The sequence below is a fragment of the Toxorhynchites rutilus genome, chromosome 2, assembly GCF_029784135.1.
Source record: "Toxorhynchites rutilus septentrionalis strain SRP chromosome 2, ASM2978413v1, whole genome shotgun sequence".
In the NCBI taxonomy this organism is placed as follows: domain Eukaryota; kingdom Metazoa; phylum Arthropoda; class Insecta; order Diptera; family Culicidae; genus Toxorhynchites; species Toxorhynchites rutilus.
In genome coordinates, this window is record NC_073745.1 from 99,494,828 (window position 1) to 99,511,306 (window position 16,479).

The 16,479-nt window shown below is 38.2% G+C and overlaps 2 protein-coding genes across 9 annotated transcripts in view; one reads left to right on the forward strand and one right to left on the reverse strand.

Moving 5' to 3' along the window:
* LOC129764540 (ensconsin) overlaps positions 1-16,479 on the reverse strand; it is a 246,086-nt gene that overhangs the window by 154,520 nt on the left and 75,087 nt on the right. The gene's annotated exons all lie outside the window — the stretch shown is intronic.
* LOC129764541 (phospholipase A1) overlaps positions 1-16,479 on the forward strand; it is a 101,610-nt gene that overhangs the window by 71,471 nt on the left and 13,660 nt on the right. For all 5 annotated transcript variants that reach the window (XM_055763736.1, XM_055763735.1, XM_055763738.1 and 2 more), the window contains 3 exons: positions 12,889-12,988; positions 13,090-13,247; positions 13,316-13,570. In XM_055763736.1, coding sequence (XP_055619711.1) covers positions 12,889-12,988; positions 13,090-13,247; positions 13,316-13,570 — 513 coding nt within the window. The remainder of the gene's footprint in view (positions 1-12,888; positions 12,989-13,089; positions 13,248-13,315; positions 13,571-16,479) is intronic.

A 16,479-nucleotide genomic window follows, 5' to 3' on the forward strand; every position in this document is an offset into this window, starting at 1 on the left:
CTTGAGCGCGCGAACAGCCTAATCAGCAGCCGGTGGAAATTCCAGCGTGGAAAACAGATATGGAGAGAAAAACCGTAACAAAAACAAAAACAGGAGCAACGAAGAAGAAGAACAATGTGCAAGGCTGCATGGAACTCAGCTTCTAATGGCACTACATGCTTGCATCTTCATTTGCATTCGAGCTTGCTGCTGTTTTTGTTTGTTTTCCCGGCTGTTTTTAGTCGTTCCACTTTTTTTTTCTCTCTCTCACTATTTGCAAGCCATTCTTTTTCACCCTCGAGTGGCATTGGCTTTTCGGTGTTGTACGATTTATACGCTGTGCTCATTTATTTTTCCGGCTTTTCGCTTCCCGTCGTTTGCACGGTTGCTCCCCGGGGTGACAGCGTTGTCGCCAGCGTGGATAGTTTTGCCACAAATTTTGATATGGACTACGCTACGATGTTTCGGTTTGAGGATTTTGACTTAATGTTATTTGTCGTACAGTTCACTTCTGTTTTGATTCATGCGTCGATTCACTATTTAAATTCTGATAACATTTATATTATTTTCTTAGGGTTTCCAGCCTAAGTTACGCCAAGTTATTTTTTTCACATCATTGCTGATTCTGATCAGGAATAATTGGAAAATTAACTCTGTAGAATAATTTCTTATACGGAGTTTGATTGGTGAATATAGTCGGATATAGTCTGATCTACTTCATCTATCTGAAAATTATTTGACTTTGAATTTTCCCTTGCGTGATGAGTAGTGGTCCGGGCTTGAAATCTTCTAAGATGAAAAATGGAAATCGACTCTCTCAGTAGCTTCGACTAGGACTACGTCGGCATTCGCCAGCAACATGCCTCGAATTGACTAGAAATCAATTGACGAGCGTTAAAAGCGAGGATGACTGATGAACTATTCTAGAAAATGGTTATACTAAATGACTTGACTAATGAATACAAATCTGCCTCTTAATTCAACCTGGCTTCAATCCACTATACTACTCTCCCTGACACGAATCTAGTTACCCGCGTACAGAATCATATTTTAACATCCATATGAAGTGAAACGAAAACATGATTTCTGACGCAAAAAAATAGTTACACCATTAATGGACGGCTACCCACCATGAACTCAAACCAACGGACCTCAACAATTAGCAGGTATGCTATAAAGGACCTCGCGTTAACATTAGTAAATAGCGTGCAAAAAAGCGTGCAGTTTGGGAGGAATTCTAAACCAAATTTTAATTCACTTTGTCTCCGAGTTCATTTTTTGACGTAGAACTACGTCTTTCAGGAAGGGTGCCAAGTCAGGAAACAGGTCACGTTTTTTGTGAAATAAAGTTAACGTTAATAACTATTTTCACAGCGAACAAATTCTGATAATTTGCACACCAATGGGGTCGGAAATTCTCTCAGATTTGTTTGATATACTATACAGTACAATCCACTAATGCCTAAACAGTTAAAATCATGAAAACGGGAAGCATTCTCATTTTCCCATACATTTGTTCTGCCGATTTGTGTGCACTCCCGAACAGAGCTGTCAATAACGAGCAACGGATACATTCGTTTCTGCCCGTTTTCAACATATTTGGTTTAAATAATCCATCCACGATTTGGAGCCACACCATTCGTTGCGTGAACACCGACTGGACAACAACGTTGCTGGACGAGCTGGACGGCGAGGGATCGAGTGCCCTTCTCAAGGCAAGAGGGTGGAGGTGTAGTGCTGGAGAGTAAAGTTTTTCAAGGGCCTTTCTCAAAGCAAGAGACGAATGAATTGAAAAAGTTTAAAGTCTCTATAATACAATACCTTACCTTACCTGAAGCCACTCCACTTCTCGTTTGGTGGTCATCGAAGCAACATGGTTGCCGCAGAGCGTCGATCCGGAGAGGATTGTTTTCTTGACGGGTGAAGGAGGGGTATGGAATAGAGTTTCTTTCCACAAGGGCCCTTCTCAGGGCTAGTGGCGGAAACCAAAAATAGAATAGAATGAAAACACAGATGCGAGTGAGCTAGCATAACACAACGAGCGGATATGGTTCATGCCTAATGATGATTTCACACACAGCTCGATACAACGAGAGGAAGCCCTCTGTATCGAGGTGTGCTACGACAAAGAATAGCAGCATACGAATTTTTTTTTTGTGCTAGTGCGGATATGGAAGAGTATCCAGAATTTTGGAATATAGATATAAACTGCATTTATTTATATAAACGTATATTTCATGAAAATATGCTTTCAAATTCCAACAGGGTAACCTTACTGTTGCATGTTGTGGGGATCGATCAGAACTCAAGCGGAATATAGGATCAAAAGGGTTCATAGTTTGTGATCGATATCTGGGTGGAAAGGAGGAAGTGTGATGCGAGTTCAACCAAATAAACGAGAAGTGCTGATAGCTTTCGACTCTACTCGAATCTTTCGAGTCTACTCAAGTAATAAAAAAAAATAGATAAAAAGGTGTTATAAAAATGTCATTCATTCTAAAATAATATTCGAAGTGATATATAAGTGGATTGAATATTATAATTATGTAGTTCTACGTCGAAAACTGCGGCCGTGTCCTAGATATAACCCATCACAATTTTTTTTTGAAAAAAACACATACGGAAAACGGGTTACTATCAACGAAATTCACAAATTGATCAGTGTTTCTGAACACAACACTGCCCGCTTTTTTCATATGTGTGAGTAATTTTCGTGTACGATACAAACAAATCTAGCTCACCCGCAATATTTGATAAACCACGTTGAACTCAAACATCGATATATGGATACGTGATACATGAGAGAGAGAGAGAAACGAATTCATTTTGGGGGGAGTCACTTCAATATGCAACGAAGTCCGTTTGACGGGGAAGAATGAAATGAGATAGTCGAGCCGTAGAGTGCGATAGCAACTAAACATCCGAATGACTGTTAATTCATGTAGACGGAGAAACTACTGGAAGAAGCCATACTCATTTCCAATTAGATACTGTGCAGTTCTGATTTAACGTTGGCAAAAGGGATCGTAGAACCAGATTGTTTCCGCACGTCTTACCTGCTTGACGATTCTTCGAAATCTTCGAAGGTGAAAAATGAAGACCGACTCTACTCCCAGTAGTTTCGCTTCGACTAGAACTGCTTCGGCAGTCGCCGCCAACAAAAAATGACTTGACTAGAAAATGAATTGACTAGCGCTGACTAGCGAGGATGACTGGTGAACTAGTCTAGTCAGTGGTTATTTTAACTGACTCGACTAATGAATACAAATCTGCCTCTTCGTTCAACTGACTTCAATCCACATTTCCATTTCCCCCTGATACTAATTTTGCACACGCGTACGCACGTCCATATAAAGAGGAACGAAAACTTGTTTCCTGATGCAAAAAAGTACTTACCCCATCAATGGACGGTTTTTTTTCTACCCATAGTTAACTCAAACCAACGAACTTAGACATTTATCAAGTATGCTATAAAGGTCCTCGCATTAGTATTAGTTAGTATTAGGCGTGCAAAATATCGCACAAACACTGCCCGCTATTTTATACGTGTGAGTAGTTTTCGTGTACGCTACAAAAAATCTAGCGTTTGTCAAACCACGGTGAACTCAAACATCGATGCGTTCAAACGTGCATGGGAGAGAGAGAGGAACGAATTCGTTTTGGGGGAAGTCACTCCAAAATGCAATGGGGACAATTTGACTGGGAAGAATGGAATGATATATTCGAGTCGGTAGAGGGAGATAGCGAATAAACGCCCGACTGATTGTTCAGTCGTTTTGGCAGAGAAACTGCGTGAAGAGCCAAAAGTCATTTACCGACTGACTATGGATATAGTCAGTCGGTTAGTCAGCCGATTATCCTCAGTTGACTATGACTATGTTGAGCCCTGGTATAAATAACGTGGGTCGCTACATTGGGCTTCGAGAAATGGCATTGACGCTGACGGCCAATGCGTAGGGTTGCCGTCTATAGTCAGCACATGTCACAATCAGCATTGCCACACGTACAAATTTATCTGGGAAGGTACAGATTTTTTCGTTATTTTTGGTACAGATTCTGTACGGTACAGAGTACAGATTTTCGTCAAAAAGCACAGATTGGTACAGATTTTTTCCACGGGAGAAATTTCTTTCATTTGAACAAAGCTACATTAAGGTACACGCATACTTTTACGCCGCAGTATCGCGTGGTGCGACAGCTCGTAACGTTTAATAACTGATAGTATGCAATCTAGATTCAGGAAAAATATATGTATAAACATCATCAAACACACGAATGACGAATGAAATGTAAATGTGATACTTGTAGTAAATAAATGAGTATTTTTAATGCTAATAAAATCGAATTTTCTCTTCAACGAATATTTTCGTTGGTACAGATTTTTGGATGAAAAAGTACAGATGAGTAAGATTGTTAACCCCATCTGGTACAGAATAAAATGTGGCAACCCTGGTCACAATGCTTCGAGTATTTTAGTCCGTACCGCACGGATACGAAGGCGAAATTCCTCCATAGTCCCCTGACTATCCTCAGTTGAATAACTTCCAAAATCAGCAACTGAGAAAAACGCATTCAAAGTTTTCGAGCATATTTGTCTACCAGAAGCTTTAAGCATTTCGATTTAGCAATACACTGGGTTTTGTATAAGCAGAGAACTATTGGTTAATGAAATGTGAAAATATTCTCTCATTTGAATCAATCAATCTTGGTTACAGGCTTAAAAATTCATGATGCGGCAGTTATGCCTAGAATATCAACATGGGACAATCGATCTTGATGTTGTTTTTTGAAATACTGAGAGCAAACAATAAGTTTTTTTTGTGTTTGTTCGAAAGATTATGCATGAAAACATCGTTTTATGAAGAAGGGGGTGATCTGCAATACTGTCAGAACATAAATCTCGATGTAATTAAGCATTCGCTAACAAAGTGTACACGTGTTCTGTTAAACTGTTTTTGACGTAGAACTACGTCTTTCATTAAGGGTGCCAAATCTGAAAGCAGGTCACGTTTTTATGAAATAAAGTTAACGTTAATAACTATTTTTGCCGTGAACGGAAACAGGCGATTTACATACCAAACGAATCGGAAATTCCCCAAGGTTGTTTGATATGCATGTATGAATCATCATTATCGTCAAATGAGTCTAAAATAATAATAAAAACATTTCAGAGCGACCAAACTGGTAGAATGGTTATTTCAAAATTTGCGTAGCATTATAAAATAATATCCGCAGTTATAAAAAAACGACTTGAATTAAACTAGTTCTACGTCAACAATGCGGTCGTGTCTTGAACACAACCTCATATAATATTTTAATTTATTTGAGAATTAGTTCGTTCTTCCCAACTAGAAATGAGTACATTAGTCCTGTTGAAAGTGTTACATAAAATTCTTGTACTTGAACCGATTTATTTGATATGTATCTACAAAACATATATGGGACAGTTATGAATAGAATATCAACATGATACAATTGAGCTTGATATTGTTTTTTTTAAACTGAGAACAAACTATAACTTTTTCTGTGTTTTTCCGAAAGACTAGGCATGAAAACTGTGAAAACTGTCAAAAAGTAACATGGGACAACTATGCGTATAACGGCAGTAGAGGTGTTATAAATTGGGTCTTTCTTAGAATGTCAAACGAGCAGCTCTCTGTGCATGTCACGAACAGAGACTATCGTTTGATCCGGAATGAAGAGAGAGTCGTCATTAGCTGGAAGGTCTCAGGTGATGCTAGTTTCTGGGAAACCCCGTGATGGATCTAGTCGCTCTCGATGGATAGCAGCAGCTTTATGAGTCGTGGTTGAACGGAGGTGGTTCGTTATCGGAGACTGTCGTCTTGCACGCCCGTTCTAATTTTTGTTGGACGCTTTTTCGAAAAGAATAATGAATTCTGCTGGATAGACACGGTTGTTATCCTTGCGATTAAGGTTCAGCGGGTGGCGATTCTCCCAACCAACAATTATGTGTTAGAGCGTTTCATGTTATGATAATAACAAGTACATTAACAAATAGTAATGATTTAATTATTTTTCAACACAACGTGTCCGCCGGATATAGTCGATCTGATATGTACAACATGCTCTTTTTTCAGGAGAATGGCGAAAACGTCGAATGGAAGCCGAAGTATAGTGTTGTGGTCCTGTGAAACGAGATCGTCACTTTGCGGTCGCTTTGAACCACTCACCCGTTGGTTTATTGCAGTTGACGCGATTATTTGAAGTGGATGCACCCACCTTTCTATTGCGCGTCATCGAATAGTTATTGGTGATGGTCGCTTTGTTGCTAGTTTCTTCAATTCAGTTATGAAGCTATTCAGGATTATGAAAAGGTGCACTATTTACAACTTTTCAATGGGCCGACCTCACCAACGCCCTTATCTATATAAATAAAAAGGTAAGGCAAAATATGTTGGTAAGCGGAAAACCCGAAGTAGGGATGGTCCGATTTTAGCCTCCTGTATTTTGTTGTATTCGTCTCTTACCGTAGATCAATATAGTGGAGAGAAAAACCGGAAAATTTTCGGAAAACTCTGAAGGAAGGTCGGAAAATTCGGAAAATTGAATTCCCACATGTTCGAAAATTACATCATAATAAACGTTGTTAGTCCATTCGATGTTTGCGCTATCGAAATTGATCTTTGTTCGTAAATGGAAATGGGTTTTCAGGCGAAATAACGCATTTCCATATCTTATATCTATCTATATAAATAAAAATGTAAGGCAAAATCTGTTGGTAAGCGGAAAACCTGAAGAAGGGATGGTCCGATTTTAGTCTCCCTGTATTTTGTTGTATTCGTCTCTTCCCGTAGATCATATAGTGGAGAGAAAAATCGGAAAAATTTCGGAAAATCCTGAAGGAAGGTCGGAAAATTCGGAAAATTGAATTCCCACATTTTCGAAAATTACATCATAATAAACGTTGTTAGTTATTCGATATTTGCGCTATCGAAATTGATCTTTGTTCGTAAGTTCGTGTTCTTATATCTATCTATATATATAAAATTGATTTCTGTCTGTCTGTCTGTCTGATTCTTATGGACTCAGAAACTACTGAATCGATCAACATGAAAATTGGTATGTAGGGGTTTTTGGAGTCATACAAATGCAACACAAATTTCTGCATTACTCGAGAATAAATCAAGCAAATGAAACCAAATTTGGCATGTGAAGGTTTTAGGTTGCAATAAATGATTCTATGGTGGTTAGACTCTCCACCCCCTCTTAATCAAGCAAATAGAACCAAATTTTGCATGTGGAGGTTTTAGGGTGCAATAAATGAGTCTATAGTGGTTAAATACTTCTCCCCCCTCTCTCAGGTGAGGCTGCCATACAAATGAAACTCAAATTTCTGCATTACTCGAGAATTAATCAAGCAAATGAAACCAAATTAGGCATATTGAGGTTTCAGGATAAATAAATGTTTCTATGGTGGTTAGACACTCCTCCCGCTTTCTAAGGATGGGCTGTCATACAAATGAAACACAAATTTCTGCATAACTCGAAAACCAATCAAGCAAATGGAGCCAAATTTGGCATGTGAAGGTTTTACGTGGCACGAAACGTTTCTATGGTGAATACACTCCTCCCCCTATCTAAGGGGTGCTTCCATACAAACGAAACACAAACTTCTACATAACTCGAGAACTAATCAAGCACAATTTGGGATGTGAGAGTTTTAGGGTATGAGAAATGTTTCTATGACGGTATGACACCCCCCTGGAGAGGGGGTCCCATAAAAATATTACACATATTTCAACCAAAAATATTCCAACCAAACATGACAATTGAAAATTTTCGAAAAACTCTGGAGGAAAAAGGAAAAATTCAGAAAATTAAATCCCATGTGTTCTACAATTACATAGTGACAAGTGCTGTTAGTTCATTTTTCGCTCTAGCGAAATTGATCTTTGTTCGAAACTGGAAATGGATTTTAATGTGATGAAACGCTTCTTCTGTCTTCTTCTTTCTATACCAAAAAAAGGGTTGCCGGATGTGTTGATAAGAGCAGACCTCGAGGAAGGAATTGTCCGATTTAGGGCTGTCTTTATTCTCACATATGTTCTGTATGAAACATTTATTCCATGTTCCATGTTATTTGCAAGTGGTTGAACAATCTTGAACGAGGTTCGGAGGCGATCTGGCGTAGTGGTAACATCCATACCTCTCACGCTGAAGGTCACGAGTTCAATTCTCACTCCCGACATTCTTCCATAAATGAAAGTGACGAAAGTCACTATAATACAGATAAGAAAAAATCTTGGACGAGAATTGTGTCTTAAAATAATCTGATATTATAATGATGAGTTTTGTGAAATACTATGAATTTTATAGCAAAAGGTAAATTCAACGGGGTCGATTAGAAGATCAATCAATCAACAGTTCTGCGATTGGACCCATGAACTTGCTCATAGTAAAGAAACGTGAATGTTTGAAGTTATTGATAACAAAAAACAAATTTTGGTCGGGACGAAGTTTGCCGGGTCAGCTAGTCTATGGATAAAAATGGCAGGCCAAATGTGTTGGTAAGCGCAAAATCCGAGGGAGGAACGGTTCAATTTGAGTCATCTATATTTCGTTGTATTCGTCTCTTCTCGTAGATCAATATAGCGGAGAGAAAAATCGGAAAATTCGGAAAATTGAATTCCCATATGCTCTACAATTAGCTAAGCGTTGTTAGTCCATTTGATGTTGGCGCTAACGAAATTGATTTTTGTTCGAAAGTGGAAAAGGATTTTCAGACGGAATAACGCATTCCTATATCTTCTATCTATATAAACAAAAATGGAAGGCCAAATGTGTTGGTGTGCCCTAAACCCGAGGAAGGAATGGTCCGATTTGAGCTGTCTTTATTCTGTAATATTCTCTGTATCAAACATGTATGTCATGCAACGGAGAAACATGTTATTTCCAAATGCATGAACGAGAATTGTGTCTGAAAATAATTTTATATCATAAGGATGAATTTTTTGTAGAAGTACTAGACAATTTATAGTAAAAGGAAATTGTAAAGGGTCAAAGGGTAATCATTAAATGAAGAGTTCAGTGATTGGACTCACTAACGTTCACTTAGTAAGAAAACATGGATGTTTGAAAGTATTCAAATAAAAAAAATTATTTTGGGCGGGACGAAGTTCGTCGGGTCAACTAGTCTATGTAAATAAAAATGGAAGGCCAAATGTGTTGCTAAGCGCAAACCCCGAAGAAGGAATGGTCCGATTTGAATCGTCGTCTTTATTTTGTTGTATTTGTCTTGGCTCATAGATCGATATAGCGGATAGGAGAATCGGAAAATTTTCGGAAAACTCTGAAGGAAGTTCGGAAAATTCGGTAAATTGAATACCCATATGTTCGAAAACATATCATGATAAGCGTTGTTAGTCCATCCGATGTTTGCGCTAACGAAATTGATCTTTGTTTGAATGTGGAAATAGAATTTCAGGCGGAATAACGCATTCCTATCTATATAAATAATAAAGGAAGGCCAAATGTGTTGTTAATCACAAAATCCGAAGACGGGAAGGTCCTTTTTGAGCCGTCTTCCTTTTGTTGTATTTGTTGTATTCTGCCCATAAAACAATGTTATGGTAAAAAAAGTTTAGAAATTTGTTCTAAAGAATTCCTATCAAAGCAATAATTTTGGGCGAGATGAAGTTCGCCCGGTCAGCTAGTAGGGTGAATGATCTTGGTTTGTCCAATTTGGGGTGTTTTTACGCAACTAGTAAATGCAAATCGATTTTTCTTCATGAAAATCACACATAATCGATACGAGTTTGGGTTTGTTGAAAAGCCCCAAGTCTCTAGTTGCTAATACTACCATAAGGTGTTGAAATTATTCAAATTTTTATGTTTTTTAACGATTTTCCTTAAAGAAGAATTATGATCATGGTTTGACCACCTCTGATCATGGTTTGCCCAAACAAATGATCATGGTTTGTCCGGTTTTAGAAATCTCCATTTTTGAATGAAAACATTCGTATTCACAATAAGATGTTGCATTTATCATTGCTTGAGTTTACTGTCATCATATAGATTCATTCATAATTTAGGCTTTCTTCAGAATATTGCCTTTTCTTGGGCATTTTAGAAGTGTTCACCTCAACACAATCAACACAGAAAAACCATACTTCTGATATGCGCGAAGCACACCATAAACAAACATAAACAAACTGCAGCGCGCCAAGCGGTTGCCATAGAAATCATGTGGACAAAACAACATTATTGAATTAGAAAACTCATGATCAGAATTGAGTTCATCAAAATGCGTTGATTTAATGGTTTAGCTATGTAAATCCGATACAAATGGTGAGCAAGCATGATGTTTACAATATTTATAAGTGTTGTAATCCATAAAAGGTCTGAATACGTGCCAAATAATCATCTGGTGATCGATTAAAAGTTAGCTCGAATGAGGGGCGCATTGACACAAATAGAAGGTGTATTTTATAATCCTTTAAAACATGTGATTTCGTAAAAATATACTATCAAACTACTATAAATCATGTAAAAGGCAATTTCAATTATATGTTTCGCAACATTCGAAGGCCTTATTTGACACAGGAGTGCTGAATTAGAGCATTCAAAAAAGTGGGCAAACCATCATCATATTTTCGACTGGACAAACCAAAATCATTTACGCTAAATAATATTTTAGTCCTAAAATTTTTGAAAAAACATCTTATTTGATCCTCCAGGCAGTGTAGCCACATTTTCATCTCTACTAGAAAAGGTTAAAAATCTTTCTTATCTATACTTTTTTCTCCTAAACTCGGTACCATCGAAAATATGTATTGTAGAGGTAAAACTAATTTATTAGCATAAAAAATACTCCTTTATTTACAACATATACTACATTTACACTTGCAAGTCATTTGATGATGCTTAAACATAGTTTTTCTGAATCTAGATTGCATAGGGTAAATGATCTTGGTTTGTCCAATTTAGGGTGTTTTTACGCAACTAGTAAATGCAAATCGTTTTTTTTTTCATGAAAATCACAAATAATCGATACGAGTTAGGGTTTGCTGTAAAGCCCAAAGTCTCTAGTTGCTAACACTACCATAAGGCGTTGTAATTATTCAAATTAGTATGTTTTTTAACTATTTTCCTCAAAGAGAAATTATGATCATGGTTTGACCACCTCCGATCATAGTTTGTCCAAAAAATGATCATGGATTGTCCGGTTTTAGAAATCACTATTTTTGAATGAAAAAAAAATCGAATTTTCAAGTAGATGTTGCATTTATCATTGTTTTAGTATACTGTCATCATATTGATCCATTCATAATTTAGGCTTTCTTCAGAATATTGCCTTTTATTGGGCACCTCAAAACATTCGACATAGAGAAACTTTGTTTCTGCTATGTGCGAAGGACACAATAAACAAACTGCAGCGCGCCAAGCGGTTGCCATAGAAATCATGTGGACAGAACAACATTAATTAATTGGACAACTCATGATTGAGGTCATCGAGAATTGAGGTCATCGAAATGCTTTAATTTAATGGTTTAGCTATGAAAATCTGATTCAAATGGTGTGCAAGCATGATGTTTACAATATTTGTGAGTGTTATAAATTATAACTTATAATCAAGAAAAGGTCGAAATATGTGCCAAATAATCATCGGGTGATTGATTAAAAGTTAGCTCAAATGAGGGGCGCATTGACATCAATATAAAGTATATTTTATCATCCTTTAAAACATGTGAATCCGTAAAAACATACTATAAAACTACTGTAAATCATGGAAAAGACTATTTTATTTATAATTTTTTAAACATTTGAATACCTGATTTGACAAAGGTGTGCTGAATTAGAGCATTCAAAACAGTGGACAAACCATTGATTGTATTTTCGACTGGACAAACCAAAATCATTTACCTTACCATCATTTATTAAAATTTTCGAGCTGCCGCCACGATCTTTAATCAAATCTTTCGCTCTCAAAATAGCGTTCATCGTATCGTTGCTGAGCCGATTTCGATTATATTAAATTCCGACCCGATTGGTCATTATTGTTAAATTGTTGAATCTATTTTGTAAAACGTTACATATTTTCTGATTTTGCACCTTTAAAGATAGATTATAATTGTTTATACAGTGAGAATACTTCCAATACAGAAACATCTATCTTGGTTAAAAAAATGATTAAAAGTATTTTCGTTTATCAAAGCTTAAGGAATCAACACTTAATATGTGAACAATGTGTAAATATAAATGAATGAATATAAAAGTCATTCGCTTAAAAAAACTTGGAAATTTTCAAATTCATTCACTCACTTGATCGCCGCTTTTTTCTGCATTCAGTTCGAACGACACCCCATAAACCACATCCGAAAGCATGCATTTCTTTGTCAAATATTTGAAAACTCAGCCACCGGTCCCGTTTCGGCAATAAGTACGGACACTTGCTCAATACAGGTGCCTGTCGTCGTCGTCGTCGACACACCAATGTACGTGTGTTGTGTCATTATCCTTATGCATTCCGAACAATTTGGCCGGTTGTGGTTGAGTCTTACGTAATCTTTTTCGCTATCCGACATTGCAGAGAGAAACCGGAACAAATGTCGAATGATAACGTCATAGAGGAAACGGACCTCAAATGTCGTCGGCTGATTTATTTAGACATCGTTGTCAGTTTGCGGGATTTGCAATTAATTATTAGTGAGGTTTTTTGTGTTGTGGTATGACTTCTTGGCAGTGAAGCCCATGTCCACCGAGTCATGGGTCCGATGCTCGCCGCCAAAATCAGGAGCTTTATTTGTGGCTTTCTGTTTGGTTACACCAAAGCAGCTTCTGATGTTTGTTGGTTTTGGTTCACAGTTTTCCGCGAAGCCATTCTTTAAATTTTAAAGCCTTCCGACAACAGCACTAATGATGATGATTTTATATTTCGATATCTTACAGGTGGTCTACCTTTGATGTACAGTCCGGCACCCAGAGGTGATTGTGAAAACTGCTGTGCCATCCGGGAGCCAAAGGATATACAGTTTTTTCTCTTCACAAGGTAAGCTGATCTTTGGGAAAACTTAAAGCCTCTTGAGCCCCCGTCCGGAAGCGAGAGATTAAAACTTGTCACTTTCTCGCAAAACTTTCCCTTTTTGACAGACAAAATCGCGACAAGGGAGATGTACTGTATGTATCCGACAAAAAGCATCTGAGGAATTCCCACCTGAACAGAACCAATCCTTTGGTCATTTATATGCACGGATTTTCCGAGCGAGCACCCGGAGGCGACGGTGAAAGTAGTAAACAGATGAAAGAAGGTAAGAGAGAGCGTCAAATCAAATGTCGATTGGTGATTGCTGTTTTTTCATCGATCCCCATATTTCAGCCCTTCTGGACGCGGATGATTATAATGTGGTGCTGGTGGATTGGAGTCCCCTCACCGCGCTGCCATGGTACGTGAATGCTGTGCAGAATGGACCGCGGGTCGGTCGCTACATAGCCCGATTCATACGCTTTCTGGTGCTGTCCAATTTTCCGCTCAAACAGATTCATCTGATTGGGTTCAGTCTCGGGGCGGAGGTGGCTGGCTTCGCAGGAAAAACACTCAACGAGTGGGGCATCAAGCTGCCAAGGATAACGGGTAAGGTCCTTGAATTTCTTCATCAACTTCAACTTCAGAGCCGAGGCAATGAGGCCGAGTTTCCTACTGTTCCGGTAGGCTGGTGGGAGAGACTGGTTGGCTGAGCTCTCTTCGGATAGCAATTTTATTGGCATCGTTTAATGTTGAACGATGGCATTTGCCTATAATGCCAAAACTGGATGAAATTTCCTTCGTGTGGATAGAATCCCATCAATCAATTATTCGGCAAACAAGCGTGTCTATTGCTTGTTGGAAAGATTTTTGAGTGGATGGGATGTAAGACGAGGAATATTTTCTTTATCAGCGTAACGAATATAAAATCATAAAGCTATACTGAACTGGGCTCGGTTGTCAATCAGCTTTCAATTTTATACGAGTAACCGTTTATACATTCCATCAAAATCACGGCGTTGATCGAACTTTCTATCGGGTACGGCATTATTTTCGTATATCAATAACTGACTGAATATTTCGATGACCTAGTTTCATGGAGCGAAATCCGCCGCTTTGTGCATTTGTGTTTCAACTGTCTGCAGAGGTTATTAACACGTTGAGCCCAGCGTCGGTCCCTAGCAAGCAGCAAGAAAAATGATTTCTTAAAATACATGTTAAAGTGAATGTTCAAGTCTGAAATCCCATCATGATACAAATTATTTGAAAATAATTTGATGAAAAAAATAAAGAGACAATTACCGATTCTATGAAAGCAGTACATTTCCAATATCGCTTCGATGTTGACATACCATATTCTTAGACAAAGACAGGACTGCATTGTTAACATAGGACTACGAAATGTTTATTGTTCGTTTTCTATAGCGACACTGAAACACTGAACTTATTGAATATACATGTAATTATTCAGTATCTCAGTATTAACATACTAAGATGATGAACAAAATTATATCCACAAAGCTTCCAAAAATACTATTTCCCAAAGAAATATTCCACAAACTTTGCTATGCAGTTCCATTCGCAGAGCGGTAGTAGAAAATCCGAACCGAATCGATTGGCGACGATGACAACAATCGATGCGGAACAAATTTTTACTTTCAGTTTTCCATCGAATGCACTACAAAAATGGTGCCATTATAACCTGGAAACAATGCTCGCATTCATTAGAATTGGATGATCGATGTATTAAATACCGATAACCCCTAAAACTCTTCTAAATTCGCAAAAAAAAATTATATAAACAATTCCATTTTTATTAGTTGAAAAGGACCGATAATTTTTGTGGTTTGATGATAACAACTGAGATTGGCTGATTCATGGTTCATTATTGTTTTCACAATACACAAACGTGTCTAACGGGTGTTAAATAAAAAATGAGAATTTTTTCAATCACATATAAAATTTTTTTCAATTTTTTTTCCATCGATTTCAGTATTTTTTATTGATAACATAATGTATTTTCTTCAAAAAAATGTCAGTGAATGTTTGAGTAAGGGCCGTGGTCTGCTGTTCGACGCAACTTTGTCGCGATGCTCTCACAAGAACGTTGTACGGCACTTACGTCCATTTTCCGGATACAATTCCGGATTCTTGTAGTCAGTTGCTTCGTGTCCTTGGCCCTCCAATTGTTTTTATACACTAGGGCGGTGAGTGAGCCAAAGAAATCCTCTATTAGGCGGCATTGGGGCAAGTTTGTTGGGTTACGATCTTTCGGCACGAACGGTATCTTTTTCTCCTCATGATACGCCAGCGTCTTCTTGGCGTAATGGGAAGACGCCTTGTCCGGCCGTACGTACTTCCCATCCGCGTGATGCTCGTTCAGGAATGGCAGTAGGATTTTATCGAGGCACTCTTCTCGATAGATTTGTTGGTTGATAGCCAGACCGCTCGGCTTAAACCAAGGCTTTGAAATGCCCCGGTCGGAAATGGCGATGTACAACATAACCTTTTTTTCAAACTTGTGCTTGAACTTGTATTTCACTTCAGGCGGTGTGGATGACTTGTCGCTGGAGTAGTAATTATCATTTCCTGGATTATGCGTTTCGGACAGCGGATAATAGCTTTCGTCGTCCAGAACGAAAGACGTCCCGCGGTATTTTTTGGTCATCCACCGACACTGTGATTTAACCGTCTCAATCTGCTCCTCCGTGTACTCCGGCGACCTCGTCTTCTTCCTGCAGACGATTCCTTCCATCTTGAGGGTCCGACGAATCAATACGTGGGAGCAGCCATATTTCCGACCGGCGTCACGCAGGCTGGTTGCGTCCTTGTTGTCAAACAGCTTCTTTAACGATGTCTTCCTCTGCTTCGTCATTATCGTCACCGGACGACCACTTCCGACCTTCCGCTCTACGTTCAGGGAACCCAGGATACGATATACCGTACTGACAGGTACATTTTCTTCTTTAAAATGTGCCACCGTGAACTTTTTTCTTTGCTGGAAATGCGTTTCGTAGAACCGTACAACGTTCTTGTGAGAGCATCGCGACAAAGTTGCGTCGAACAACAGACCACGGCCCTTACTCAAACATTCACTGACATTTTTTTGAAGAAAATACATTATGTTATTAATAAAAAATACTGAAATCGATGAAAAAGAAAAAAAAAGTTATATGTGATTGAAAAAATTCTCATTTTTTATTTAACACCCGTTAGATTTGTGTCTATGTTGGCAATGCATGTAATGTATATCTCGTTCTAAAGGGTGTGTCACATCAAATTGCATCACGGAAAAAACGCTGTAGAAATTTAATTTTTAGGAATTATATCTTCAGCTTTCGCTTATAATCAGATAAGAGTGTATAGATCACGTTGGCCATGCTTCACTGTCAATTTTTCGTAAATTTGGAAAAATGTCGTCGAACGAAAAAGAGCGTCGTGAATTAATCCTGTGCACTCATTTCGAGAATCCGGAGTTGTCACATCGGGACATCGGTAAGACGCTGGGAATCGTCCAA